Raw genomic sequence first — 26,518 nt, 5'->3', positions numbered from 1 at the left:
GGTCTAATTATGGCCTGTGTGCATGCATGCAGCAATGCCCAAGCAGCTAGAGTCGGAAAAGAAGCCTCCATTCATGCACAAACGTGGTGCTCATGAGTCATCAGGGAGCTGCCAACCCACCTCACAATGTGGCTTCTTCCCACCCACACTGGGGGACCTTCTCCCATAGTCATGGACCCTCCACAGGTGAGGCAGGCATCTGGAGTGTCATCAGAGCCACATGTGTCCTAGGCAGGTGCTACCTGCCTGGAACCTGCCTGATATCCCTCTGGGATGGGCCAACTAGGCCACAGGACAATATGACACTTGACAGAAGGTGGTGACAGTGGTAATTTGAGCTGGCCTTGTAGAGGCCTTCCTCCTTCCGTAGCTTTGGAGATGTTTAAAAAATTTAAATTTTAATTGCCAAATAATAGTTGTATATAGTTACAGGACACAATGTCATGTTTTGATACATGTATGCACTGTGGTGTGGTTAAATCAAACCATATATGTCTCACATACTCATCTTTTTTTCTGATGAGAACATTTAAAATCTACTCAGTTAGCAAGTTTGAAATACACATTGCTATTGACTATGGTCAAGGTGCTGTACAACAGATCCTAAAACGACTCCTCCTGTCTAAGGGAAACTTTGTATCCTTTGACCAAAATCCCCCCCTGTCCCCTCCACCCTCTGGTAACCCCCATTCTACTCTCTGCTTCTATGAGTTTGACTTTTTTAGGTTCCACGTGTACGTGAGATCACGCGGTATTTGTCTTTCTGTGGCTGGCTTATTTCACTGATAACGTTCTCCAGGTTCATCTGTGCTGTTGCAAGTTCCAGTAAGTTGGAAACGTAATTTTTTCGGAAAAGAATTCACAAAGTACACGTCTTTGTGAATGAGGACTCCTCAGTGGCATGAGGAAAGGCCAGCCCCCTCAGGGAGAGGCCCCTGAGGCCAGTGCTGTGGTGACTGCCCTGGCCCCTGGCCCCTGCCCCCACCCTACCCTTTCAGAGGTTCTCTGCTCCTTTGAACTCAACTCTCCGACTTTCCACCACACTTTTCCATTTTGTGCTAGGTTTTCTCTTTGAAATTACAGACTCTCTACATATGGAGACATGACACGCTCTGGGCTCCAGGTGCCAGTGCTGCAGCTCCGGAGTGCGGGCAGCGGGTCCTTGGGCCCCTCTCGGGGGGACAGCCTTCCAAGAAGGGCAGTCCGGCTCCACAGCCCGCAGATCCTTCCCTGTCACCGAGGTCAGAGCTGGGCTCCTCTGGCTGGCACTCTTTTGGGGCAGGCAGATCACCAGGAGACTGCCGTCCTTGGGGGTGAGGATGGGGAGGGAGACCTTCAGCCCTTCCTTTACCCTCCACGTGCCAGCACAGCCACGCCACCCAACCTCACCCTGGGCTGGTTCCTCATCTATGTCACACCCTCCAGGGACGTCTACAGGGATTAAACTGAGAGTGTGTTACCCAGCGAGCACAATAAGACATTTTCCAAGAAGAGAGTTAAGTGTAAGACTTCTGTGTTATTATAGACTTCATTTTAAGCTTCTTAAAAATATAACCCTTGCAAAATTCATCAGGGTCACAAATTTGGAATCCTGCCTAGTTAACGGGAAGAGGGAGGGGGGCCCCGGGTTGCATTCAGCCGGCTTCTCCCATCACCGGAGTTAAGGAGCTCCTCAGCTTCACTGACATAGGCAGTCTCAGCAATGAGAGCCCTGCCCTGGCAGGGGAGATGGACCCCAAAGCAACAACATCAAAACTCCAAACAAGTCTCCTGGCGGCGAATCAGCACCCTGGAGGCGCCTGGGGCAGTGTGCGCTTCACTGTAAGGTCTGAATTCTACAAACAGGCCGCCCCGCCAAGCCAGTGCTGGGGGACGTGGGGGAATCCAGTACCTGCCAGTCCTCCTCCTGCCCCAGGCAGTCTGAGGTCCCATAGCCACCAGGAGGGTTCAGGCAGGAATCCCAAAGCCTCAACAGACACCCATGCAGGTCATGTGTCATAGAAAAGGGGGCCACAGCCCCGACTCCCCTGGGTGACAGGTGTCGTGTGTAATTAAATGACCCTGCAGACGCTCCTGGGGCTTAGACAGCCTACTGCAGCCTCCACGTGGATGTCCCACCAAATGGCCAGGGCGGCGCAAGGCAGCAAAGATTCAAGTTCAAGAGAAGGCACGCTCTTTTCCCCTCACGCTCTGCTGGACTCCCATCTGGTGAAAGGGTGCCCAGGTCTCTACCGCTGAGTGAACTGGGCGATCTTCGACACTGAGCGGGAGAACAAACTCCGCAGACCATGGGGCAAAACCAGTTCCGTGATTCTGTGGAGCCGCCTGACAGCTATGGCCTGTCCCTCCGCTCCTCCTCAGCAGGGCACCGTGCGCCGCCCGCACCCACCAGCCTGGTACAGGGATCCCACTCGGAGACCCCCGCACTGGCTTGAGTGGTTTGCTCTGTGTCCCCCATAGAAGAGACAACCTCCCCCGTCCTCACGTAGCAGAGCCTATGTGACTTTTTAAAAAAACAAGCCACAGGCCGGGCGCGGTGGCTCACGAGGTCAGGAGATCGAGACCATCCTGGCTAACACGGTGAAACCCCGTCTCTACTAAAAATACAAAAAAATAGCCAGGCGAGGTGGCGGGCGCCTGTAGTCCCAGCTACTCGGGAGGCTGAGGCAGGAGAATGGCGTGAACCCGGGAGTTGGAGGTTGCACTGAGCTGAGTTCAGGCCACTGCACTCCAGCCTGGGCAACAGAGTGAGACTCCGTCTCCAAAAAAAAAAAAAAACCAAAAAAAAACCAAAAAAAACCCCACCAAAAACAACCCCATAGGGTGCCTGTTTGGCCGACCTCCCTTTCTCTGTGCCGTTCCTTCCTCGCCCCATGCCTGCTTTCCCGCAGTTATTTTGGTACAGGGCATTACTAGTCTTCCATAACTTCACATCCCAACTCGGGGACCATCTGAATGGTTACGGAACTTGTTTTTCTTTCAAAGAACAATGATCCTTCCATCACGCAGACCTCCCTGATGGTGTCTGGCTTGACTGGCCCAGGAAGGCGAGCAGCTTTCATCCTGGGCTCCTCCCTCTCGCATCCCTGCCTTCCTCATAAAAGCCTCAGTTACGTCCAAACGCAGGTCGGATTTGGGAGCTTGTCTCTCCTGCCCTCACACTTTGGCTGAATCAAATAAACCTTTTTCTGCTCCCGAGCGCTGATGTGTCAGCGTGTGGCCTACGGCATCTCAGGTGCTCAAATGTAGCTTTTGGGAATTTACAGCCTCTAAAGGCTGGCACTACAAACTCAGGGCTGGGCAGCCCGGCCTAGGCACCCTAAACTCAGAGTTGAACCAAAATGGGGTTCAGCCAAATTCTTCACTAAGAATAAAAACAAAACAAACAGAAAAAAGACAAAGTTCAACTAAACAACATTCACTGGCATGTTCCACAAAGAAATAAAATTCAAGACAGGCGTGGAAGTGCACGCCTGTGGTCCCAGCTACTCGGGAGGCTGAGGTGGGTGGATCGCTTGAGACCAGGAGGTTGCGTCTGCAGTGAGCTGTGATCACGTCACAGCTGAGTGTCACTCTAGCCTGAGTGACAGAGCTGGACCTGTCTCAAAAATAAATAAATAGAAGTAAAATTCAACAAACTCAAAGTGCATATAGCTTCAGGGCATCACTGCGAGGGAATCCAGTTCAAAAACATCAATTTGTAATTAAGTATTTATAAACTGGTACATTTACAAATTAGGTAAAAGTTCTGAAATGCAATATATCTCTTCCTGGCCAACAACAGCAAACCCAGAAACCCAACAGAGCAGAAACAATTCTTCACTAATAGGAACTACTGATGGATGCCTCTAACTCCTCCTCAGTCTCAGGAATTCTGAAGGAGGAAAAGCGACGACCAAGAACCTTATCATCAGACACCAAACTCGCCTGGGGGCCAGGGTGAGGCAGGAGAGGCGCTCACGTCAAGTGCAAAACGCAAGGGTGCACGCAACAGCTCAGGGATCAGGATGAATACTATTTTAATGCAATATTTTTTTACAAAACAAAACGAGTGAAAGAATATCCCTGAGGAAGAAACATTGAAATTTAAAATAAAGACAGAATCGACATTGCTGAGTTTTCTCTGGCTGCAGGCTCCCATGGGGCTTCAGTGAGTTTTCTATGTCCTGCACAGATAAGGTGCTTCCCTTGCTCTCCTTGGCCCACCCTACAACGGCTTAACACCCCAAGAACCATTTCCTTCCTTCTCCGATATCCGCCTGTCCCCTGCTCCTTCCTTCTCCAATATCCGCCTGTCCCCTGTTCCTGCCTCCCCAGGGGACACAGCACAGATCTCTGCCTCCCAAGAGCCTCTCCTCTCCCGCCTGAGTTCTCACCTGCCCTCCCCTTGTGACACAGCGTTTGTAGCGGGGAGCTGACCGCGCTCCTTCACTCCACACATGCCTGCTGGGCGCTGCTGCTCCCTGGCACTGTTCCACTGTGCGCCTTCCCACAAGAAGCTACGTTCTGACACGGTAATTTCAAATGGAGCAAATGAAGAGTGAGTGTGCCGAGGTACAAGCACCAGGGGGAAACACGAACACTTGAAGATGTTCATGCAAACTCAGCTTAGCTTCGCGTGGAAAGCTGTGTTCGGCAGACCACTCTGGGGGCCCCGAGGCTTCCCACCTACCCTAATTTCAAAAGCTGGTGCTCACAGTAACTATTTTAACCATGTCTTTCTGACTTCATTTCATCTGTTATTTTTTGGTTTAACTTTATTACCAATATTACAACAGCATCAGGAACCGAATTCCCATAGAAGTCAAGCCTGTCTCTGTCACATCTTCCTGGTGTTTGATGAACCCGCTGCTACCAGATGCTGTCGCTCGCTGCTCCTGGCTCAGTCACTGAGTTTGGTAAGTCTGCTCCGGATGAAGGGAAAATATGTTTTCCTTTTACAAAACTAACTCAAGAGAGAGACCTCTGGGGTGACAGCCTCTCCTCAGCAGAGGACAGCAGTTAGGTGCACAAAGGGTGTCCCAAGGCTGGTTGTGGGGTCTATGTCCCCATGTGTATTAACCCACAGGCTGTCCTGTGCATGCTGGAATTTGAGGACATGTGCTCTGAATGCCCAGGGCCACTCAGCCAGCATCTCCTCGAGGCCCAGGGAGAGCTGATGCAGGTGTCCAGGGGCCCTTCCACTGCACTTGGGCTCGGCGCATGAGGTGGATCAGCAGAGAAGAGGAGTGAGGGGTGGGAGCCAGACCCCCAGGATTATGGCTGCACCAGCACTTAAGAGCTCACAGCCAATCATGGCTCTGAGCCTCAGCGTCCCCGTCTGCAATGTGGGGATAACAGTGGCAGTGCCTGGGTGGCAGGTGGTAGTCAGGGGGACTGTGTTAAGGTGCATGCAGTGCTTAGCACCCCACGTCAGGCAGAGCACTGAGAATGAGGGTGGATGAGAGTCCTGGGGGCAGGTGCGATGCTCACTCCTGGTCAACTCTTGGGCAACCAGTGGTCACTACGCTGAGACCTCAATTTGCTCAGCATGTTACAGTGGTTCAGTTCGGTGTGGGACAGCTTCATTTCAGGGAAAACACACTTTCCAGCTTTCTCAAGCCTCCTGATGCTCATGTGTCTCTGACTCGCCTGGCTTGCTCTGGCTTTGCTCGGCACTGCTGGGCAGGAACGGCATCGCAGCCCACCTGCCGGAAGGCCCCTGTGCCAGTCTCTGCACCCCGATGGATGTATCTGACAGCACACAAAAGCCCCGTTTCCGTAAACTTCCCCAGTTACTGACTCGTCACACAGATAACGGATTCAGGTGGCGAACAGCTGGCCACCCGCACCGCACGGAAGGTTCCACACCTCCCCGTGTTCCGGAGCCGAGGAGCTCCGCAACTCCTTTATGTTAACGCGGAGAACATGAGCTCTGCAGGACAAGGGCATGTGGCCCACTTGGGTTCAGCACCAAATACAAAGCCATCTTTCTTCTCCCAAGAGCCTTTTAAAATAATTTTCCTGTGTTGACTCAGTAAAATGTTGCTTTTGGGCCAAAACTCTATCCGGGAACTCTCCGTCTGGATGCTTTTCTCCTTAGAACAGAACAGAAACTGGGCAGAGTGCACCGTGGAAACACCTGCGTGTGCCTACACCGCAGCACACACTGGGCTGTTCTTAACATCGGAATCTCAGCACCAGGCTGTGGCACCCAGCTTCAGTCCTGGCAGACCTCGAGGACCATGTTCCTCGGCACCTCCCACCACAGGCTTTTTGTTGATAAACGTCCAGCAGGTTCTCTCAGGCCCGTGAGCTTCCCTGTTGTAGGCTGGGGCTACCCAGACCTTGCGTGCTGTGTTCTGACCACTAGACCCATGAACTCGCTTCCTGGGGCTGCTGTAACAGGTTGCCGCAGACCGAGTGGCTGAAAACCACACACGGTTATGGTATCATCGTTCTGTAGGTCAGAATTCCAACACAGGGCCCACTGAGCTAAGGTGTCGGCAGGGCCACGCTCCTTCCTGGAGGCTCAGCGGATAGTCTGCTTCCCTGCCTTTCCTGGTTTCTGCAGGCTACCTGTGTGCCTCGGCTCACGGCCGGCCGCCTTCTCTGTCTTGAAAGCCAGCAATGGTGGCAAGTCTTGCGCACTGGGCTGCCGGCACTCTGGTTCCCTCATCTGATCCTTTCTTCCACCTTGAGGACCTTGTGATTACACTGGGCCCACCAAGATGATCCAGGAGACTCTGTCTTGAGGTTATTGAGGAGCTCCTGACTTCCCCTTTGCCCTACAACCTAAAACACCCACAAGTTCCGAGGATTCGGATGTACACATCTGCAGGGGTCATTAATCTGCCTAAAACATCATGAACAGAATGTAGGTGAAACTGCATTTTACAGATGAGGGTGAAACTGCATTTTACAGATGCGGGTGTGGCCAACACCAGTAAGGGCTGCCGTTTTCGGGGTTTTGCCCAGAACCTAGTTTCCTCCAGGTGCCCTCATGGCCAAGGTCTGTGTCTCTGAGGGGTGAGATAATTCCTAGCAAAGCCGGGTCACGAGGACACAGCCACATCTCACCCTGGGATGTAGCAATCTTGGCACTTGTGGGGAGGGAGACGGTTAGTAAGCAGACAGCTGGCCTGTGACCCTGTGGTCTGTGCTGGTGCCTCCTTCCCCGTCCCGGGCACTTCCGCCACACTGTCCTCTCTGACACCTGAATTACACTTCACCTGCTGGGCTCCTCCATTCATTCATTCATGCGTTCATTCAGGAAACATCTGTTGGTTCTGCTGAGCACACACTATGTGCCAAGGATACAGTGGGGCACAAGGTGGGCACTGCCCATGTCATGTGTCCCCTGGGTGCTGGGACATTTTCTCTCCTGCTTCTCAGGTACAAGGACTGAATGGCTAGGACAACTCGCCCTCTACCAAGAGCTCGGCGAAGAAAGTGACAGAATTGAAATGAGGAGCCCAAGTTGTTCTGTCTGAGTGAGTCCGTGCGAACCAGGGGCAGCTTTATCCCCAGACGCAGCCTCAGGTGGGCCAGTCCTGTCCTACTCCTAAGTATCTGTCACCGATTCTTGTTCTACACACGTGTACGTTCCCCGGGATCCAAGGCCTGTGGACATCCTGCTTGCACTTCTGGGACAGTCTGCAGTGGGCACTCCGGCAGGGCCTGTGGAACTCAACAGTGGATTCAGAAAACCTGAGAATGACCCTCAGTCTTTACCATGATGGACAACTCGCAAACCTCCGTGGGCCTCGGCTTCTCTGAGTGTAACCGGGAACCGCCGCTGTCCTCCCAGGCACAGGCTCCCATCACCTCTCCTGGCATGCCCGTGCTGCTGCTGGTCCGCCTGCATAGTGCTTGGCCCCAAGACACATGTGTGTGAGGTATTCATACAAGTGTGTGTGTGTAATTGTGCTTCGTGTGTGATGTGAGGTGTGTGTGATGTGAGGCTGTGTTTGTGAGCATGCAGCATGCACACTCTGTGTGTGTCTGTATGTGTGGTGTGTCTATGTGCATGGTGTGTGTGTGGGGTGTGTGTATCTGTGTGTGTCTGTATGTGTGGTGTGTCTATGTGCATGGTGTGTGTGGGGTGCATGCGAGTGTGTGGTGTGTGTGTGATGTGAGGCTGTGTTTGTATGTAGCATGGTGTGTGTGTGCATCTGTGTGTGTGTCTATGTGTGGTGTGTCTATGTGCATGGTGTGTGTGTGGGGTGTGTGTATCTGTGTGTGTGTCTGTATGTGTGGTATGTATATGCATGGTGTGTGTGTGGCGTATGGATGTGTGTGGTGTGTGTGTGAGGTATAATTGTGCTTAGTGTGTGATATGAGGTGTTTGTGATGTGAGGCTGTGTTTGTGAGTACGTAGCATGGTATGTGTGAGTGCATATGTGTGTGGGGTGTGTGTGTGTACCTGTGTGTGTGTCTGTATATGTAGTGTGTGTCTATGTGCATGGTGTGTATGGGGGGTGTGTGAGCATCTGTGTGTGTATGTGTAGTGTGTGTCTATGTGCACGGGGTGTGTGTGTGTGGTGTATGGATATGAGTGTGTGGTGAGTGTCTGTGTGTGACGTGTGTACACACATGAATGAGCACATGTGGCTAAACACGGAAAGGATAAGTGACAGGCAGCGGAGTGGAGTGGAAAGAGCTGAGGCCTTAAACAGGTGGTCAGGTCCAGGTCCAGCTCCGCCCAGCCGCCCACTCCACACATGTGCCTGGAGAAGCAGCTCACTCCTGTGAGCTGACCCCGAGCCATCTCATCTGTGAAATACGGTAACATCTGTGAAATACGGTAACGACAACAGGCCAGTCACCTCTCGGCACCGTCTTTAACAATCAAATGAGCCTTTCGTGACCTTTACCGGGAGGCAGAGCTCGGTGTCCCTAATTTCTCGTGCTGCTGTGGCCCGGACATGGCAACTCCCGGCCCTGTGATTCCGGAGGTTCCCTTTGAACCATCGAAGCCTCCAGTCATTGAAGGGCTTAGCCCCACTGTTTACAGGGATCCAGAGACTTTCAAGGAAAAGTTCCTTCGCAAGACCCGCGAGAACCCGGTGGTACCCATAGGTTGCCTGGCCACAGTGGCCGCCCTCACCTACGGCCTCTACTCCTTCTACCGGGGCGACAGCCGGCGCTCTCAGCTCATGATGCGCACCCGGATCGCCGCCCAGGGTTTCACGGTCACAGCCCTCTTGCTGGGTCTAGCTGTCACCGCTATGAAGTCTCGACCCTAAGCCCAAGGTCTGACCTTGAAAGCTCCGCAGAAATGATTCCAAAACCCAGGAGCAACCACTGGTCCTACCATGGGACTTACTGCCTCCTCTCCTCTGAGAGGCCCATGTGTCGTTGGGGGAGGAAGTGACCCTTTGTGTAACCGTAACTGAAAGTTTTTCAGAAATCCTAGATTCTGTTGTTTGAATGTTACATACCTCTATTTGTGCCACATCTCCCGTCCACTCCCCTGCTTAATAAACTCTTAAAAAACTCTTAAAAAAAAAAAAAAAAAAAAAATCAAATGAGAATTCTTCCAGCACAAAGTAGGCCTTTGCTGAATATTTAACATATTTCAAATAAGTATTTGTTGAATAGCTGAAAAAATTGATATGAAAGTTCTTTTAGAAGTAAAAAATAAAATATTATAGAAATATGAGAAATTTTAAACATTGGCATTTTAGATTTACTTAAATTATAATAAAGCCTTGGTAGGCAGAGGCACTTCGTTTGGAAAATAGAAAGGCGGGTGTGGAGGAAAAGGAAAAATCATTTTGAAATAAAAGGCACATTGCCAGAATGAGACCTGTGGCAGCCATGGTGAACTGATAGGCCATCACCGGGACAATTCTTCTAGGAGAAGCCAGTCCAGCGTCCACACACGGGGCCCGGCAGCCTGTTGGACATCACGGGGACAATTCTTTCAGGAGAAGCCAGTCTGGCGTCCACACATGGGGCCCGGCAGCCTGTGGGACAGCCCATCTGCCACGTGGAGAGAGGCTGCACCCAGTGATCCTTCTCAAGTTTGTTTTTGAATGACTGGCTGGGTCCGGGTGACTCACTGTGTGCCAGGAGCCCACGCGGGTCTGCGGCAGCTGGTGCCTCCAAGGGACTGGAGCGATGCCACCAGCCACACAACTCCAAGTTCCTTCACTATGCCTACGGGTCTCGATCCAGGAAAAGAGATGCTGTCTTCATTGTTGAAAACAAGGTCCTTTACCACAATGAATTTTTTCAATGGCAGCACTTAGCAATATATGTACCCACTCACGGCAGCACGCTTTACATACATCTTTATTTTTGTGCTATCTCTGAGTGAGAACAGAAATGAACTGGCTACTTATACATTTTGATGGGGAACAGAATGCACTAAAATCTAAGTAGGTCTCAGATAAAAGTCACAGTTTTTAGCCAAACCAACGCGGGTGGCATTCCTTTCTGGCACTTTCTGGGCCCTCAGATTGGAGGGGTGTGTCTGTCTTACAGGGGAAGAACTTGAGGAAATGCTGAACCCATATGTGAAACACAAAGGCTGCGCTGTTTTCTTTCCCCCAAAATTAACTTAAGTCTAGGGAACGCCAAACATTTTACAATTTGCTTCAGGAAAACAAGGTCTTGCCTTTACTTTAAAAAAAAGAGAAGAAAAAGTAAACCTGCAATTCCCACAATTCCCAGAGACTAAAGGAAAATGTATTTTGAAATCAAAGATGGCAGGCACATCTGCCATTTATTTGGAACAGTTTTCCCAAGCCATTTACCTTAATGATTACAAGCAGCCCCTTACAATCTTGAGAAGAAACAGAAAAGTGCCAAATTTTTAGCACTTTTTATTTTCTAATGCAGAAAATTAAATATCCTTTTGGTCATGCATTGAACAAGTGATTTTTTCATTCATTCCATGTAGTACATGAAACAGCCACAATTACACAGGTCCACATACATGTGGGTTTTTTCTAACAAAAGTTACACCAAGTGTGCCTGGCTCTCCTGCCTCCCCTTCCACCTCCTTCCACCTCTCTGCCCCCCTGAGGCAGCAAGCTGCCCTCCACTCCCTCCTCAGCACGCTCAATATCAAGATGATGAGGATGAAGACCTTTATGATGATTGACTTTCATGTGATGCGTAGTAAATATGTTTCCTTTGCCTTAAGGTTTTCTTTCTTTCTTTCTTCCTTTTTTTTTTTTTTTTTTTTTTTTTTTTTTGAGATGGAGTCTTGCTCTGTGGCCCAGGCTGGAGTGCAGTGGCGCGATCTCACTGCAAGCTCCGCCTCCCGGGTTCACGCCCTTCTCCCGCCTCAGCCTCCGGAGTAGCTGGGACTACAGGTGCCGCCACCACGCCCGGCTAATTTTTTTGTATTTTTAGTAGAGACAGGGTTTCACCATGTTAGCCAGGATAGTCTCGATTTCCTGACCTTGTGATCTGCCCACCTCAGCCTCCCAAAGTGCTGGGATTACAGGTGTGAGCCACTGCGCCCGGCCAAGATTTTTTTAATAGCATGTTCTTTTCTCTAGCTTACTTTACTGTAAGAACACAGTATATAATGCATCCAATGTACAAAATACGTGTTAATCAACTGTTTATGTGATTGGTAATGCTTCTGGTCAACAGTGGGCTATCAGCAGTTAAGTTGCGGGGAACTCAAAAGTCAAACACAGGTTTTCAGCTGTGCAGGGGGTCAAGGGTCAGCATCCCTAAGCCCCACATTGTTCAAAAGTCAGCTGTACATTTTATTCTCTTTCTCTCCACCGTAAATGTTCACTTACTTCAAACTATAACTCCTTCCCTTTCTCCAGAAACTGAAGGGCATGTATTTTTCTCTAGCGCATGGAGATCGCACTGTTCTGACCTCAGCTTATGCTTCCACTCATGCATGTGTTTCCATCAAAAGGAGGGGCATCCGCCAGGGTGGAGAGAGCAGCTTTGGAGGAGCAATAACAGAGCACAAGCGGGAGGAGTGAGAAGTTCATGGCTTTTAAGGAATGGCTGTGATGGCTGTGAGACGAGGAAAACAGCCTTCACTCTTCTCTCCCCTGCTGGTATCCTTACATTTTTCAAGTGTCTGCTCCAATGCCATCCTCTCTCCTCCCTGGAGCGTCACTGGCTGCTCCACCCGGTCCTGAGCACCCTGCCCCAGGCAGGTGGGGCAGCCAGCAGGGTGGTCCCCCCGCCAGCCCAGGGCCCTTCCTGCCTACCCTTCTGCGGCCAGGGGCTGGCTTCAGGCCGCCTGTCTCGGTGTCCAGCCATGGGGGCCTCCCAGGGATATTAAAGTGAGCTTTGCTAGCTCAGTGAATGAAGGCTTTGAAAGTTCTTGTGACGACAGGTGAATACTCCCTGTGAAATAACACTTTTAAATGAAGTCGTCATTCACCAAATATTTTTAAAAGAAAAACACATGGGGCTGGGTGTGGCGGCTCACACCTGTAATCCCAGCACTTTGGGAGGCCAAGGCAGGCGGATCACCTGAGGTCAAGAGTTTGAGATCAGCCTGGCCAACATGTGAAACCCCACCTCTATCAAAAATACAAAATTAGCCGGGCATGGTGATGCATGCCTATCATCCCAGCTACTTGGGAGGCTGAGGCAGGAGAACTGCTTGAACCCAGGAGGCGGAGTTTGCAGTGAGCCAAGCTGGCACCATTGCACTCCAGCCTGGGTGACAAGAGTGAAACTTCATCCCCCTGCCCAAAAAAAAAGACAAAGAAGAAAGAACTCAACATGTATTGCTGATGACTGTATAATTCTGCCCCTGTTTTATAGTGGAGGTGAAGATCCATTGAACAATTTCTTTGAGGAAGACCACAGTGGAACATACCACTAGAAAAAAAAAACCCGATAAGCAATCATGAAAGAATATTTAAAGTTAAATCTGTCATATTTACTTTCCAAAAGTGACAGATGTGCCACTGGCTGATAGAACACACCTTGAGATTCAACTCTTTGTTTTCATGCTGGACATAATACATGTCCTTAATTTTGCAATATGAAAACAGCATTGCCATGAATCTTCCCTGTTCCCCAAGGTTATTTTCTGGGTCTAAGGCTTGTTCTCGTTGTTGCATTTGTCTTTGGTCAAAGGCTCATCATGGGTTTACTGTCCTGCAGGGAATTTTAGATTAAGCAGCTGGCCATAAATTAATGGTTCCATGAGGAACAGCAAGGAAGGATTACCTCAACACAACCCACAACAGCTCTCACAGAAACATGCTCCAGTTTACCTCATTTTGCAGGTATGAGAACAGTTTTCTTTTGTTTTTTGAGATGGAGTTTTGCTCTTGTTGCCCAGGCTGGAGTGCAATGGCACGATCTCGGCTCACTGCAACCTCTACCTCCCGGGTTCAAGCGATTCTTCCGCCTCAGCCTCCGGAGTAGGTGGGATTACAGGCATAAGCCACCATGCCTGGCTTATTTTTGTATTTTTAGTAGAGACAGGATTTCACTATGTTGGTCAGGCTGGTCTCAAACTCCTGACCTCAGGTGATCCGCCCACCTTGGCCTCCCAAAGTGCTGGGATTCCAAGCGTGAGCCACTGTGCCTGGCTGAGAACAGTTGTATAAGTAACTACTGATTCCCAACTTAGGTATTTTTACCCCCCTGTTTTCCCCCATTGGGTGGCCGACCTGGATCTATGTTAGTACACCAGTTTTATGCCAAATGCCATACATTCTTTGAGGGGACCCGAAGCAGGTCCTTGAGTGAGGTGGGATTTGAGTTTAGGGTTAGAGGATGGGGAAGATGGACAGGCGTTAACATTAGAGTAGGGTTCCCTGGACTTTGAGGGAAGACTGGATGTAGTTGGGAGGGTGTGATACTCTCACTGTGTGGTCACGAGATGAGGGTGGGGCATGTGGAGAAGCCAGGTACAGGCAGTAAGGGTCTAACGGAAGAGGGGCCACATGGTGGGGAGAGGGGACATGATGCCTAATCGAGAGTGTCCCTCTTGCGTCCCTGAAACCTGAGCCCTACAGATGCTTCCTGAAGGACAGAGGAGTCTACACTGTGGGTCAGGGCATCCCCAGTGGCCGTGGGTGGGATGAAGCCACCACCAGTAAGAGCCCCAGTGAGTGTGGGGTGGGGAGGGCCCTGCAGGGTGTCACCTGAAGAGCCCCCGAGACGGGAGAGAGGAGCATACATCTGGGGCGGGTGAGACATGACCCAGGCACGCACTCCTCAAACCTTCAGAGATGGCTTACTGCATAGTGGAGGAGTGGACAACATGCCTTTTACTCTGATTTTTCTCTAAGGAATGAATTTTATTTTAAAATCACAGACAAGGAAAAAATCAAATGGAGTATCAAACCTTAATTTAAGAAATCCATCTGCTCCATCAAAAATTTGCTGTGAGCTTTGAAGAATAAACAGGGCAGATTTACTTTATTCAAGAATGGTATTCTTTTTGTAAAGCCTATCTTCAAAGTCATACATAATTCAATTTCTGCTTTAAACCCTTCATTTTTATTCATTTTCCTTTTCTTCTTGAGAAAACCTCAGACTCACTCATGGCTCCATGTATGTACTATGTGCCTGAGAGCAGTGCCGTTCCTCACGGAGGGGCTGGGAAGGCGGGAAGGCAGCCCCACTCCTGCATTTAATCTCTGGTCTCCAGCAACATACTGTAACCTGAGCATGGGAAGATCCTGAAACGCATGACAAGTGAGGAAGGGATTGGAGACACCTAGTCCTGTTTCCCACAACCTTCATTCTCAGTTCCACTTCTGGACCACTGCTGCCTGGGTCACCCATGGGGAAGTGGCCTGCCCTGGTGGTTGCGGGTTCCGAGTCGCCCAAGCTGGGGAGCTACAAGCACTTTCAGAAAATCTGGGATATGCATGGTGAACCATCCAAACATAAGAAAGCCATTACAAAAAAAAAAAAATATGACAGAACGTTCATTGTGGAGCCAATCTTAATTAGGATCACCACCTAGCGATTGGAACCCTTGGTGAGAGTTTCCACATCACTTCCTGATCACTCCCAGTGACCCAGAGTGGGGACGCGTCAGGGAGATGATGGATGCGGGGCTAGAGCAGCAAAACCATTCTCATGCTCCTCATTTCCCCCAGACCTTCTAATAAGATCTGCTGTCAGAAAGCCTGAGGGCCTGGCTCAAGATCCCCTAATGTTCCCTGTCCCTGGTCACCCAAGAGGGCAGAGCCCACAGGGAGGACGGCTCTGTGGGTCAAAGCCCGAGGTACCTGCACTGCTCAGCAGTCACCACTGCTTATCAGCAGTTCAAGCCCAGCCCGAGGCTCTTATGGTTCCTTTAAATCTGAGGATGTCCTAGGAAAGGGTATCATGTGTTTAATTGCTTATTTTCAAAGTGTCGCAGTGCCACTGGGACTCTGGGCACGGGGGACTGTTTTCCAAAAGTTGAAAACACACATGGATGAAAGCCAGTCAAAGAAAACAGTAGCCAAACTAAAGTCAGGTTATATATTGAACAGGGCTTTACCTCATATCTGCCTACAACAGGCACAAGATCAATAAGGTCTGTTTGTACCACAGTCTGAAAAACGAGCCAGCATAGCCCTGGGCAGGACCAGGAGCCCAGGGCTGTCCAGGTTCTGAAAGTAAAAGCCTCCATTGGAAAATAGCACTCCAGGGATTCCAACGCGAGGAATCGAGGTGGTTAGTGACTCATTTTCAGAGCCAGGAAAGTGAGGTGCAGCCAAGACCCAAACACCATCAATTACATCTGGCAGCTAAGAGGAGGGCAGCCGCATCCTCCGGTGCAACCACAGCCTTACAAAGGCACGCAAAGCCAGGAGGGTCTGATCTGAGTGTCAGCAGAAGCCTAGCTTTACACATAACAAAGCTGGGGCTAGAAGGAGGCAGAGGGATCATATTACACATCATCTGGGTCTCCCCCAGATGACCTTAAGTGCAGCTTGGCTGGAATTTTACTTCCTTGGATTGATTAAAGCCCATGAACAGCCTTAAGTCCCCAGACAAAATAGCAAAATAGGTCCTGGATGGTTCAGCGCGGGTGGGACACAAAAGGGAGGGGGAAGTCAGTATCTGGGGACACTAAGGCGGTGGCTGCGATGTCCCCAGCAGAAACAGACCTCCCTGGGCTCCAGCAGACTCTTTGCAGATAAGGGATTAGAGTGAGTGAGAGGAAGGAGGAGGACAGAGGCAAACCTTGCTTCCTGCCCAGTTCTAGGCCATCAAGGGAGTGAAGGATCCCCAAAGACATAAGGCAGAGCTGGGAGAAGAAAGGAGAAGAGGAAACAAAGAAAGGAACAAGAGGTAAAGATGAGGAGACAAACCAAATGGTATGAACCATGCTAGAAGCCTTCCACTGACTTCCCCGTGTGGAAACTGCACACCCGGGCGTCCCTCCCGGCTCTCTGTGGATGGGCCCATCGCAGCTCCTGTTAGAGGAGTGCACACTCCCCTCTACTATTTGGTAAGTGTTTGCAGCAAGATCAGTGCATAAGTGGGATGTGATCTGAAAGTTTACAAGAAGGAAGTGAAAACCACTTGTGAGATTGTGGGGAGAAAACGCTGGGAGCCCAGAGACACCACAGGCGTTAGGAGTCCAGGGACCACGCGTGGTGGTTTATCAGTGGCAAGGAGACCAAGGTCTGACCCAGCCTGACCTCGTAGCGCTTCCTCGTCCAGAAGGATGTGGGGTTGTCCTTCCACTGTGCATCTGTCCAAGCTGGCTGCACCTGCCTGGACTGCTCTTCACTCTGCAAGGGCCGACACAGCTCAGACCCTCCCTGATGCCAGAGGAAACCGAGGCACATGGCTGGAAACTGCCAGGGGGCAGAATGCCCCAGCCCCAGCTGGTGCAGAGCATTGCGGAGAGACTGCTGTGGCTCTTACCCAGCACACACTCCCCGTTCCACCCTACATGGCACAAACACGCTCCCCTAAAATGGAGTGAATGTTTACAGCAGCAAAGATGGCAGCCAGTGTTTGGGGTTGGCACTCGAAGAAACTGACGCCTTGGAGTTACATCAACCAAAATGACTTTTAATTTAGTTTAGTTTTTCTGTTGCTAACAGTTTCCTTAGTTCTGACTTTTCTCTGGTGAAGAGCACAGAATCAATCACACTTCAAAATAACAAGTCAGGAAACAGGAACCTCTCACTCAGATCCTCACCCTGTTAAAAAGACTTTTGTAGTTTGGGTATCATGACCTGTACTAAGTACAAAGCTCTATTTGTTTCTGCTTTGTAACATAGAGTGTTATGTTCTACGGTTGCTACACAATCACTTTGAGGAAACATTACTATAAAAATAAATAAGTTTCTTTCTTCATTCAAAGCGAGGGAAAATAACAAGGACGCCCTAAGTACACCCACAAACCCTTTTCCAAGAACAGTTGCATTTGTTCCTGAACTGGTAAGAATGCTTTGCTGATGATATCAAAGCCCTTTAATTTATCTACGATTGACCCAACTTAAACAGAAAGGAAAAAAATAATCATTTTGTTCTACTTTAAATTAAAACAAGCTATTTTTGTTGTTGTTGTTACTGGGCTGCCTCTTGTTTTTCTCTGAACGCAGGGGAATACAGGATTCCAAAACACTGCCTGATTATTCTCTCTTGGCTGTGGAAGGGTGACCAAGCATGCTATTGATCTCTGAGTGAGATTTTTAGAAAGACAAAGTGTGATTTCACTTTGAAAAAAACTCTACTTCTCACTAAGATAGAATGAAAGTGCAGGATTTACTCTTCTGCACCCAATAAGAAATGCATATTAAGAAATGATTTTTAGACAGCAGGAAGTGAAGGACAATGATCCTACAAAAAGGTAAAACAAGGTGAGCTCTCTGTCCCAGTTCATCGTCTGAGGAGCCAGGCAGAGCCTGCGGAGCCCTGAATGAAGCCCCACGGAGGCAGGGGCCGCTCAGGTTTGTAAGGCAGTGCCTCCGGAGGACAGCTCTAGTTGTCTCTGGAGGGTACACCTTGAGATTGTCCCTGAGGCTTGATCAGGGCACGCATGTGAGGAGACTTCCCCAAGTTCAGGGAAAGACCCAATGGTAAAAAGCAAAGGAAAGTTTCTCTGAAGCTCACCAAGACCCAGGAATAGTCCTTGATCTCACCATTCAAGGTAGAAATTCACAGGCCATCAGGTAGAGTAATCTAAGGGGTATTATCTCAGTGGTAGGGGAAAATGCCTGGATTAAAGGCTGCTTTGATTCCAACTAAGAAAGGTGAAAAGTAAGGCTCCACAGGGCCCACCTGTTCTGAATAACTTCTCTGCATCCTAGAACAAAGCTCAAGAATATTTATATCAACATAAAAATGTCCAGCACTTTGTAAGATGAAATTCACAATGTTAGATTTCCAATGGAAAAAAAAACAGGCATGCAAAGAAGCAGAAAAACACAACCTAAAATAAGGATAAGTATCAATCAAAAGAAAAAGATCCAGGAATGGTAGTGATGATAAAAGGAATAGACAGCAGATAAAACGCTTGTGAAATATCCCTGTGTCCAAGAAGCTAGAGGAAATATTAAGTTACATGGAGACATGGAATGGATTAAAAAATAAAATTTTTTAAGATCCAGATTGAACTTCTACAGTGAAAACTACAATGTCTCAGATGAAAAACCCACTGATGGGATTAATGACAGATTAGACATTGTGAAAGAAAAAAAAGTTAGTGAACTTAAAGACAAACCAATAGAAGCTATCCAATATGACAGACATTTTTTTAAAAGATAAGGAAATGAAAAGTGAGTCAGTAATCTGTGGGACAACTTCTAGTAGCCTAATCTATCTGTAATCCAAGTTTGGTGGGATGGGAAACAGAGAAACATGGTTAAAGAAATAATGCTCAAAATGTTTCCACATTTACTGAAAACCATACAGCCACAGACTCAAAACACCCAATAAACCCCAAGCACAGGAAACAAGAAGAAAACTACACCCAGGCTCACCATATTCAAATTGCTTAAAACCAGTGATAGGAAAAGTCTTGAAAACTGAGAAAAAATGATATTAATACCTTATATATACAGAGAAGTAAAGGTAAGAACTATAGCAAATGTCCCACTGGAAACAGTGAAGCAGAAAGACCGAGGAGCACCACATGTCAGCAACGGAAAGAAAACTGCTTGCCCTGAAAAAATGTATTTTAAAAACGTAGGAAAAATAAAGACTTGCTCAGACTTAAAGACATTCCTCATGCACAGACCTGTACCATGGGAAATGTTCAACGAAGTCCTTCAGGCAGAAGGAAAATGATGCCAGACAAAATCTGCGTTACACAAGGAATGAAAGGCACCAGAAATGGCAAGGATGCCCCTCTGCCTGGCTCCACCAATGATATCTGCAGACCACCGTGACTGGGACTGGAATCCAAATCCCATTTTCCCTTTTCCTCAGTACCTTCTGTGATGACAGGAACCTCATCTTCCTCTGTTTCTTTAAAATCGCTCTGGAATATACCCCCTTCACTGTGATCCCTGGAGTCCCCACAGTCCTAAAGCTGGGCAGGTGGGAGTCAGTTACGTCTAAAGACAAGTGAATAAGCCTTCTTTAAGTTAACTTAAGCTACTGTGCATTGCCCTTGGAACCATTCTGTCTCATTTGGGAAGTCATTTGGTGTATAAAAAGTGCAAACACTTTTTTATTTCCAAATCTGAGGACAGACAGAAGAAAAAGGCAGAGCTGCCTGGGCGTGGTGGCTCATGCCAGTAATCCCAGCACTTTGGGAGGCTGTCGGTGGATCACGAGGTCAAGAGATCAAGACCATCCTGGCTAACACAGTGAAACCCCGTCTCTACTAAAAATACAAAAAAAATTAGCTGGGCGTGGTGGTGGGCACCTGTAGTCCCAGCTACTCGGGAGGCTGAGGCAGGAGAATGGCATGAACCTGGGAGGTGGAGCTTACAGTGAGCCGAGATCATGCCACTGCACTCCAGCCTGGGCGACAGAGCGAGACTCTGTCCAAGAAAAGAAAAGAAAAGAAAAGAAAAAGGCAGAGGCAGCCACATAATCTGGTACTGCAAAGCTTGTCACAGCCTGGCACCAATGATGAAAAGCCAGTGGGGAAATGCACCAACACATGCATTTTTGTGTATGGTGTGTACCTTATATACAGGAAAAATCCACCTGGCCTATGAAGAATGTATACACAGGAAGATTCTCTCAAAGAGTCAGAATGTCCTTTTAAGGAAGAAGATGCACAACTGAGTGTCCTGCTGGTTGTTAAAATCAACTTGATTAGATGGATCTCCCTCCATCCCCTAAACCCACTACCAGGTCGACGTCACACCACCAGGCACTCAGAAGTTACGTTCCATGAAACCCGACTACTATTCTCTATCATAAGAAAAACAAAACCACAAATAAATGCCTACTCACTTAAACAACCCAATTAGCTGAAATTACTGATAAATGGAGATCATCAGTGCTCAAAATGTTTCACGTGACTTCCAGTTTCAGAACATGCATGGGCTTCTTGGGATGTAACCACGGGCAGGCCGCTCATAAACTCTAAGCCTGTTTTCTCATTTTATACGCGCACAGACTTCTCATTGTGTAAAGGAGGAATGATAGCTCCTTACCTGCCTCAAGAGTCTATTCCGGACACTTTTAAAATAGCATGTACACAGTGCATGGGCGGTCTATTCCATGAGGGTGTCCAGATGCCAACTAGTGATTCTCAAAAAAGGAGACGTATGAAAAAGACAGTTACGAAAATCTCCACGTGCACCTTGTTGTACACCTCAGACAGCACTGGACTCCATGGGCTCCGGGCCCCCTGGGGCCAAGCTGCTCTGCAGCTACACAGTGGCCTCATCCCTGGAGCTCCAGTACCCCTGCACCCAGCAGCATCTCAGTGTGGACACGCCCTTCTTCCGGCCCCTCAATGTCCTCAGCCCTCCCCACCAGCTCTTCCTTACTTTCCAAGCCGGGAGAGAACAGGCACACAGAAGATGGAAAACTGAAATGTATCGGCTTTGCTACTTTCTAACAGATGTTCTTCAAGTTGCAGAATCCTAAAGAGCAAACAAGCTTGAGAGTTCACCTCTTATCCCAGCACTTTGGGAGGCCGAGGTGGGCGGATCACGAGGTCAGGAGATCGAGACCATCCTGGCTAAGGCGGTGAAACCCCATCTCTACTAAAAATACAAAAAAAAAAACTAGCCGGGCGTGGTGGAGGCGCCTGTAATCCCAGCTACTCAGGAGGCTGAGGCAGGAGAATGGTGTGAACCCGGGAGGCGGAGCTTGCAGTGAGCTGAGATTGCGCCACTGCACTCCAGCCTGGGCGACAGAGTGAGACTCTGTCCCCCCCAAAAAAAAAAGAGTTCACCACTTGAGACTGTTAGGCATCCACGAGATTATGTCTACTGAAACACAGACAAAAACCAAACCCAAAAACGAACTGTGCAAAAAAATCTTTTGTTAAGCTTATTTAATCATTGCATTTTCTGCACATGTGAAAAATTGATTTTTCCATGAAAATAAAATGTTGGAAATGTTAAAAGACTTGCTATTTGTTAGCCATTTTAGAAGAAACGTTAACTTTATTAAGCAACTAGCTCGCCTGCTTAGAATAACACATTTTTGCTTTATATAGAATATCTTTGTGTTTTAATTGACTTATTTTAGTTCCAACTCTTGCAAATGTAAGGAAATTTTGCCTTTCTAACTCTGTGCTAATAATCTGAGGGTTAATCTGACAATTGTCTAGGGTGGAAAGTTTTAAGAAAAGAAATTACTTAAACATTTTAAAATCAAAGATTTACAGGGTAGAAGATCTAGAATGCCAATAATAATTGACTTATATGAAAATTAAGAATATTTTAAAAAGTGAGATATACTTATTTACTATCAATAATATTTGAAACTTAGAATTTAGAATATTTTAAGTTGGTAAATAGAACTTGGAGAACAATAAAAATTATTATAAATGAAATGAAAGATCTTATGTTGCTTCTCTGGGTTTTGTTTTATTTTGCTTTGTTTTCTGTAGATGAGGGTCTCACTTTGTTGACCAGGCTAGTCTCAAACTTCTGGCCTCAAGCTATCTCCTCACCTTGGCCTCCCAAAATGCTGGGATTACAGATGTGAGCCACCACACCCAGCTGCTTTTCTAGTTCTGCTTTTAAAATTAAAGGTGGAAAAATATGGAAAGCCAAATGAAAAATTTTTTCCTTTCTGATGGTGCCTAAATAATAAAATTGGTTCTACATATGACATAAATTCAAGTTTGTGTTAAGTGATGGGCCTAGTAAAAATATGAAATACAGAACTGTGCAATTTTTAGAGTGATTTTTAAAAAATATTTTCAAAAGTACTGCCATTCCATTCACACATTTTAAAAAGTAACAATCCACCATGCGAAATATTTGTGTACTTGTTTCCCTAACCTTGCAGTGTCAGTGATAATGCTATTCAATTAGGAGACAGTATGATATTGTAAGGAATTAAGAAATGAGAAAAAATAATATTTTTTTTGTCTTTGTCACATTATTTTTTAAGGTATGACCCATCTGCAAAGTGAAAAGATCTAAGATCTCCACTTTCAATGTATTATTCTCCTTGTCAGGGAAAGAAGAGGCTTACAAAGAAAAGTCTGGAGTAAAAATGGATCTTAAAAATCCAGTTGTAAAACAAACACAATAGTTCTGTTGTATCTTACACTCTTGGCTGTAAAAGGTGTGGGCCTCTAACCTAAAATTTGTTAATGTGTAGGAAAAAAAATTCTGCCTGAATTTTACAATTTAGCCAGTCTATATAATATACTATCTATAATGCAACTCTCTCTGCTTTTTGTTTTTTCTTTTTTCTTGAGACAAGTCTGGCTCTGTCGCCCAGGCTGGAGTACAATGGTGCAATCTTGGCTCACTGCAACCTCTGCCTCCCAGGTTCAAGCAGTTCTCCTGCCTCAGCCTCTCAAATAGCTGGGATTACAGGTGTCTGCCACCATGCCTGGCTAATTTTTGTATTTTTAGTAGAGACAGGGTTTCACCATATTGGTCAGGCTGGTCTCAAACTCCTGACTTTGGGTGATCCTCCCACCTCAGCCTCCCAAAGTGCTGGGATTACAGGTATGAGCCACCACTCATAGCTTCTCTCTCTTTTAACAAACAATGCGGTTTGTATGCAACTAGAAGGTAAGATTCTTATTTAAATTAGATCAGTTTAACAAATCGATTTCCAATTTGGATACTATAAAGACAACGGAAATGCAAATATTAGCAATATGGGAAATACGACTTCACTTAGCATATTGAATCCTATAAAAGGGTCTAAATAAGACTGATAAAATAATTTACATAAGTGCAGACAACAACTGCCCAAATGCACATAAATTATTCTTTCCTTTCCCCCAAATCTCTAGTCTACTCCGATTATAGCTGGGAGGACACTGGTCACCACCATGGTTTAAAAGAAATATCAAGGTTCAATGGTCAGTTCAACTCAATACATGGATATCCACCTCTACACATTATTTAACCTTTCCTGGGGTCGTATTTCTTGTCTCTAAAATGGACACGGGGCTCTTGTTAAGATGAAATGGTTTAAAGAATTTGAAAGATTACATGTAATAATAGGATGATGATAAATTAAAATTCTATTTGCAATGTACATTCCTTTAGAGAGAATATACAACGTTGTATTCGTTTTTATTTTTCACTAGAAATTAGTTTTAGTATTCTAGTTAATTTTTGGCTGGTCAGATGGTAGTGGGTTATCAAAACTTATTAACATTAGTGTCACTGAAGTTGGCATTCAATCCCCACTGCTAAATTTGACTGGCTTTTAAAAAATTATTTTTAAAAAAGCGATTTGCATGAAATTTGTTTGAAACATCTGGGATATACATTTACAAATATATATTAAAAAATCTAGAAACACATAAATATCTCATACTATTATTTATTTGAACTTAAATCCCACTAAAGTGATCTTTAAGGAAACTTTTCAATTTCCAATTTAACTTGATTTTTATGCAAACAATATATAAAAGTCAAAATATTTGCTCTTTATAGGAGATACTCCTAACGCAAGTTAAATCTAAAGTAAGTTTTTAATATGAAAAATATATTAAAAGCCAAATATATAAGAATAGGTTAAAAAGAAAGGTAGTAAGTTAACATTTAACAAGAATTTTTAGAAAACTACAAAACATTAATAAAATAAACTGTAGCTCACACAAACATATGGAAAACATTCCATGTTCCATGCTTGTGGATCAGAAGAATTAATATCATTAAAATGACCATACTGCCCAAAGCAGTCTACAGATTCAAAGCAATCCCTATCAAAACACTAATATCACTTTTCACAAAATTAGAAAAAAAAAAAACCATCCTAAAATTCATGTGGACCCAAAAGTGAGCCTGAATAGCCAAAACAGTCTTAAGCAAAAAGAACAAAGCCGGGGCATCACATTATCTGACTTCAAATTATACCTCAAGGCTATAGTAATCAAAACAGCACAATATTGGCGCAAAAATAGACATACAGACCAATGGAATGGAAGAGAACGCTGATACATTCAACTGATCTCACAAAGTCGACAAAATCGTTAACACTGGGAAAAAGGACACCCTTTTCAATCAATGCTGCTGGAGAAATTGGATTGCTGTATGCAGAAGAACGATACTGGACCCCTATCTCTCACTGTATACACAAATCAACTCAAGATAGATTAAAGACTTAATTCGAAGACCTGAAACTATAAAAGTATTAGAAGAAACCCAAGGGAAGACTGCTGGACATTGGTTTAGGCAAAGAATTCATGACAAAGACCTGAAAAGCACAAGCAACAAAAACAAAAATAAAGAAACGGGACTTTAAAAAAGCTTCTGCACAGCAAAATAAATAATCAACAGAGTGAACAGACAGCCTGAGGAATGAGAGAAGACATTTGCAAACTATGCAGCTGATAGGGGATTAACATCCAGAATTTGCAAGGAACGTCAAACAAATTTACAAAAACCAAGTAACTCCATTAAAAAGTGAGCAAAGAACATGAATAGACATTTTTCAAAACTAGACGTATAAATGGTCAACAAGCAAATGAAAAATGCTCAATGTCACTAATCATCAAAGAGATGCAAATTGAAACTCTGATGAGATGCCACCTTATACCAGTCAGAATGGCAATTATTAAACAGTTAACAAATAACAGGTGCTGGGGAGACTGTGGAGAAAAGGGAACGCTTAAACACTGGTGGTAGAAATGTAAATTAGTGCAAATCTATGGAAAACAATATGGAGATTTCTCAAAGAACTAGAAATGGAACTGCCATTTGACCCAGCAATCCCACTATTGGGTATGTACCCAAATGAAAAAAAAAAAAAATCATTATATCAAAAAGACACCTGCACCTGTATTTTTATCACTGCACTATTCACAATAGCAAAGATGTGGAATCAACCTAAGTGTCCATCAATGGATGATTGGATAAAGGATATGTGGCATCTATATACTGGAATACTATTCAGCCACTAAAAAAATGAAATCATGTCTTTTGCAGCAACATACATGGAACTGGAGGCCATTATCTTAAGTGAAACAACTAAGAAACAGAAAGTCAAATACCACGTATTCTCACTTATCAGTGGGAGCTAAATAACGTGAACACAAGGATATAGAGTGTAAAATGGTAACACTGGAGACTTAAAAAGGTGGGAGGGGGTGAGGGATGATAAATTACTTAATGTACATTATATACATGTGGTAGATACATTAAAAACCCAGGCTTCATCCCCAGGCAAAATACACTTGTACCCCTTCAATTTATACAAATTTTTAAACATTTAAACTTTTAAATGGCACTGAAAGAAGGAACACATTGTATTATAGATATAAATAGAAATACGTATAGATAAATAAAAATACGATAGAACTACAGGATCATAATTTCAAACCTTCAACAAATAAGCCAGTTTCACATGAACAGTATGCATCGGCAATAACTAGCTCAAAAATCTGGGAAAAGGGGTTTGTCCACGGAAGGTAGGTCCATTCACCATAACACAAAAATTGCAAAAGTTAAAGAAGGAAATTTCAAAACAAATGGACAGAATGTCTATGGAGAAAATGGCAGTACTTTCTGAATGACTTAAAAAGGAAAACTTGGCTAATACAAAGACCTACCATGTTTTAAACAGAAACACAGTATACCATACTGATGTTGATAATCCTGACCGAAGACCAGTCCCAACTAAAACTCCAAAGTCAGGGAGAGAACCTGACAATAATTCTAAAACTTACATGGAAAAATAAATAGGTGAAAATACACAAGAAAACAATTTTAGAGGGGGGTTTTCACCACTGTGTGTTGAAATGTTTATAAATGTCCAGCATAGCGTGCAAGATAATAGCAGTGGTCTGGGGAAAAAAAAGTTTTATAAAGAGTACAATAAAGGTAGGATTTTACATTGGTAAAGAAGAGAAAATTCAAAAATGCTGCTTGGGAAAATGTATTATATGAAGGGAAAAACAACACCTATATCCGAACAGAATACACATTTAAAAGTTTCAGATAAATTAAAACATAAAACCATAAGGCAAACAGAAATAAATGTAGGAGAATATTTGCATATTTCAGGG

General features: G+C 45.9%; 2 protein-coding genes across 3 annotated transcripts in view; one reads left to right on the top strand and one right to left on the bottom strand.

Annotated features, from left to right (window-relative positions):
* Positions 1-26,518, bottom strand: part of ATP10A (ATPase phospholipid transporting 10A (putative)) — a 184,258-nt gene that overhangs the window by 114,140 nt on the left and 43,600 nt on the right. The gene's annotated exons all lie outside the window — the stretch shown is intronic.
* LOC140710415 (HIG1 domain family member 2A, mitochondrial) lies at positions 8,827-9,505 on the top strand. The gene has a single exon (XM_073011983.1). It carries the CDS (start codon positions 8,907-8,909, stop codon positions 9,225-9,227), a length of 321 nt encoding a protein of 106 aa, XP_072868084.1. The 5' UTR covers positions 8,827-8,906; the 3' UTR covers positions 9,228-9,505.

This window comes from Chlorocebus sabaeus, chromosome 26 (assembly GCF_047675955.1).
Source record: "Chlorocebus sabaeus isolate Y175 chromosome 26, mChlSab1.0.hap1, whole genome shotgun sequence".
Taxonomy (NCBI): Eukaryota; Metazoa; Chordata; class Mammalia; order Primates; family Cercopithecidae; genus Chlorocebus; species Chlorocebus sabaeus.
This window is presented reverse-complemented; position numbering and strand designations above follow the sequence as displayed.

What these genes read in the sequence shown, in the direction of transcription:
- LOC140710415 (XM_073011983.1), top strand. Translation starts at nt 8,907, where the DNA reads ATGGCAACTCCCGGCCCTGTGATTCCGGAGGTTCCCTTTGAACCATCG.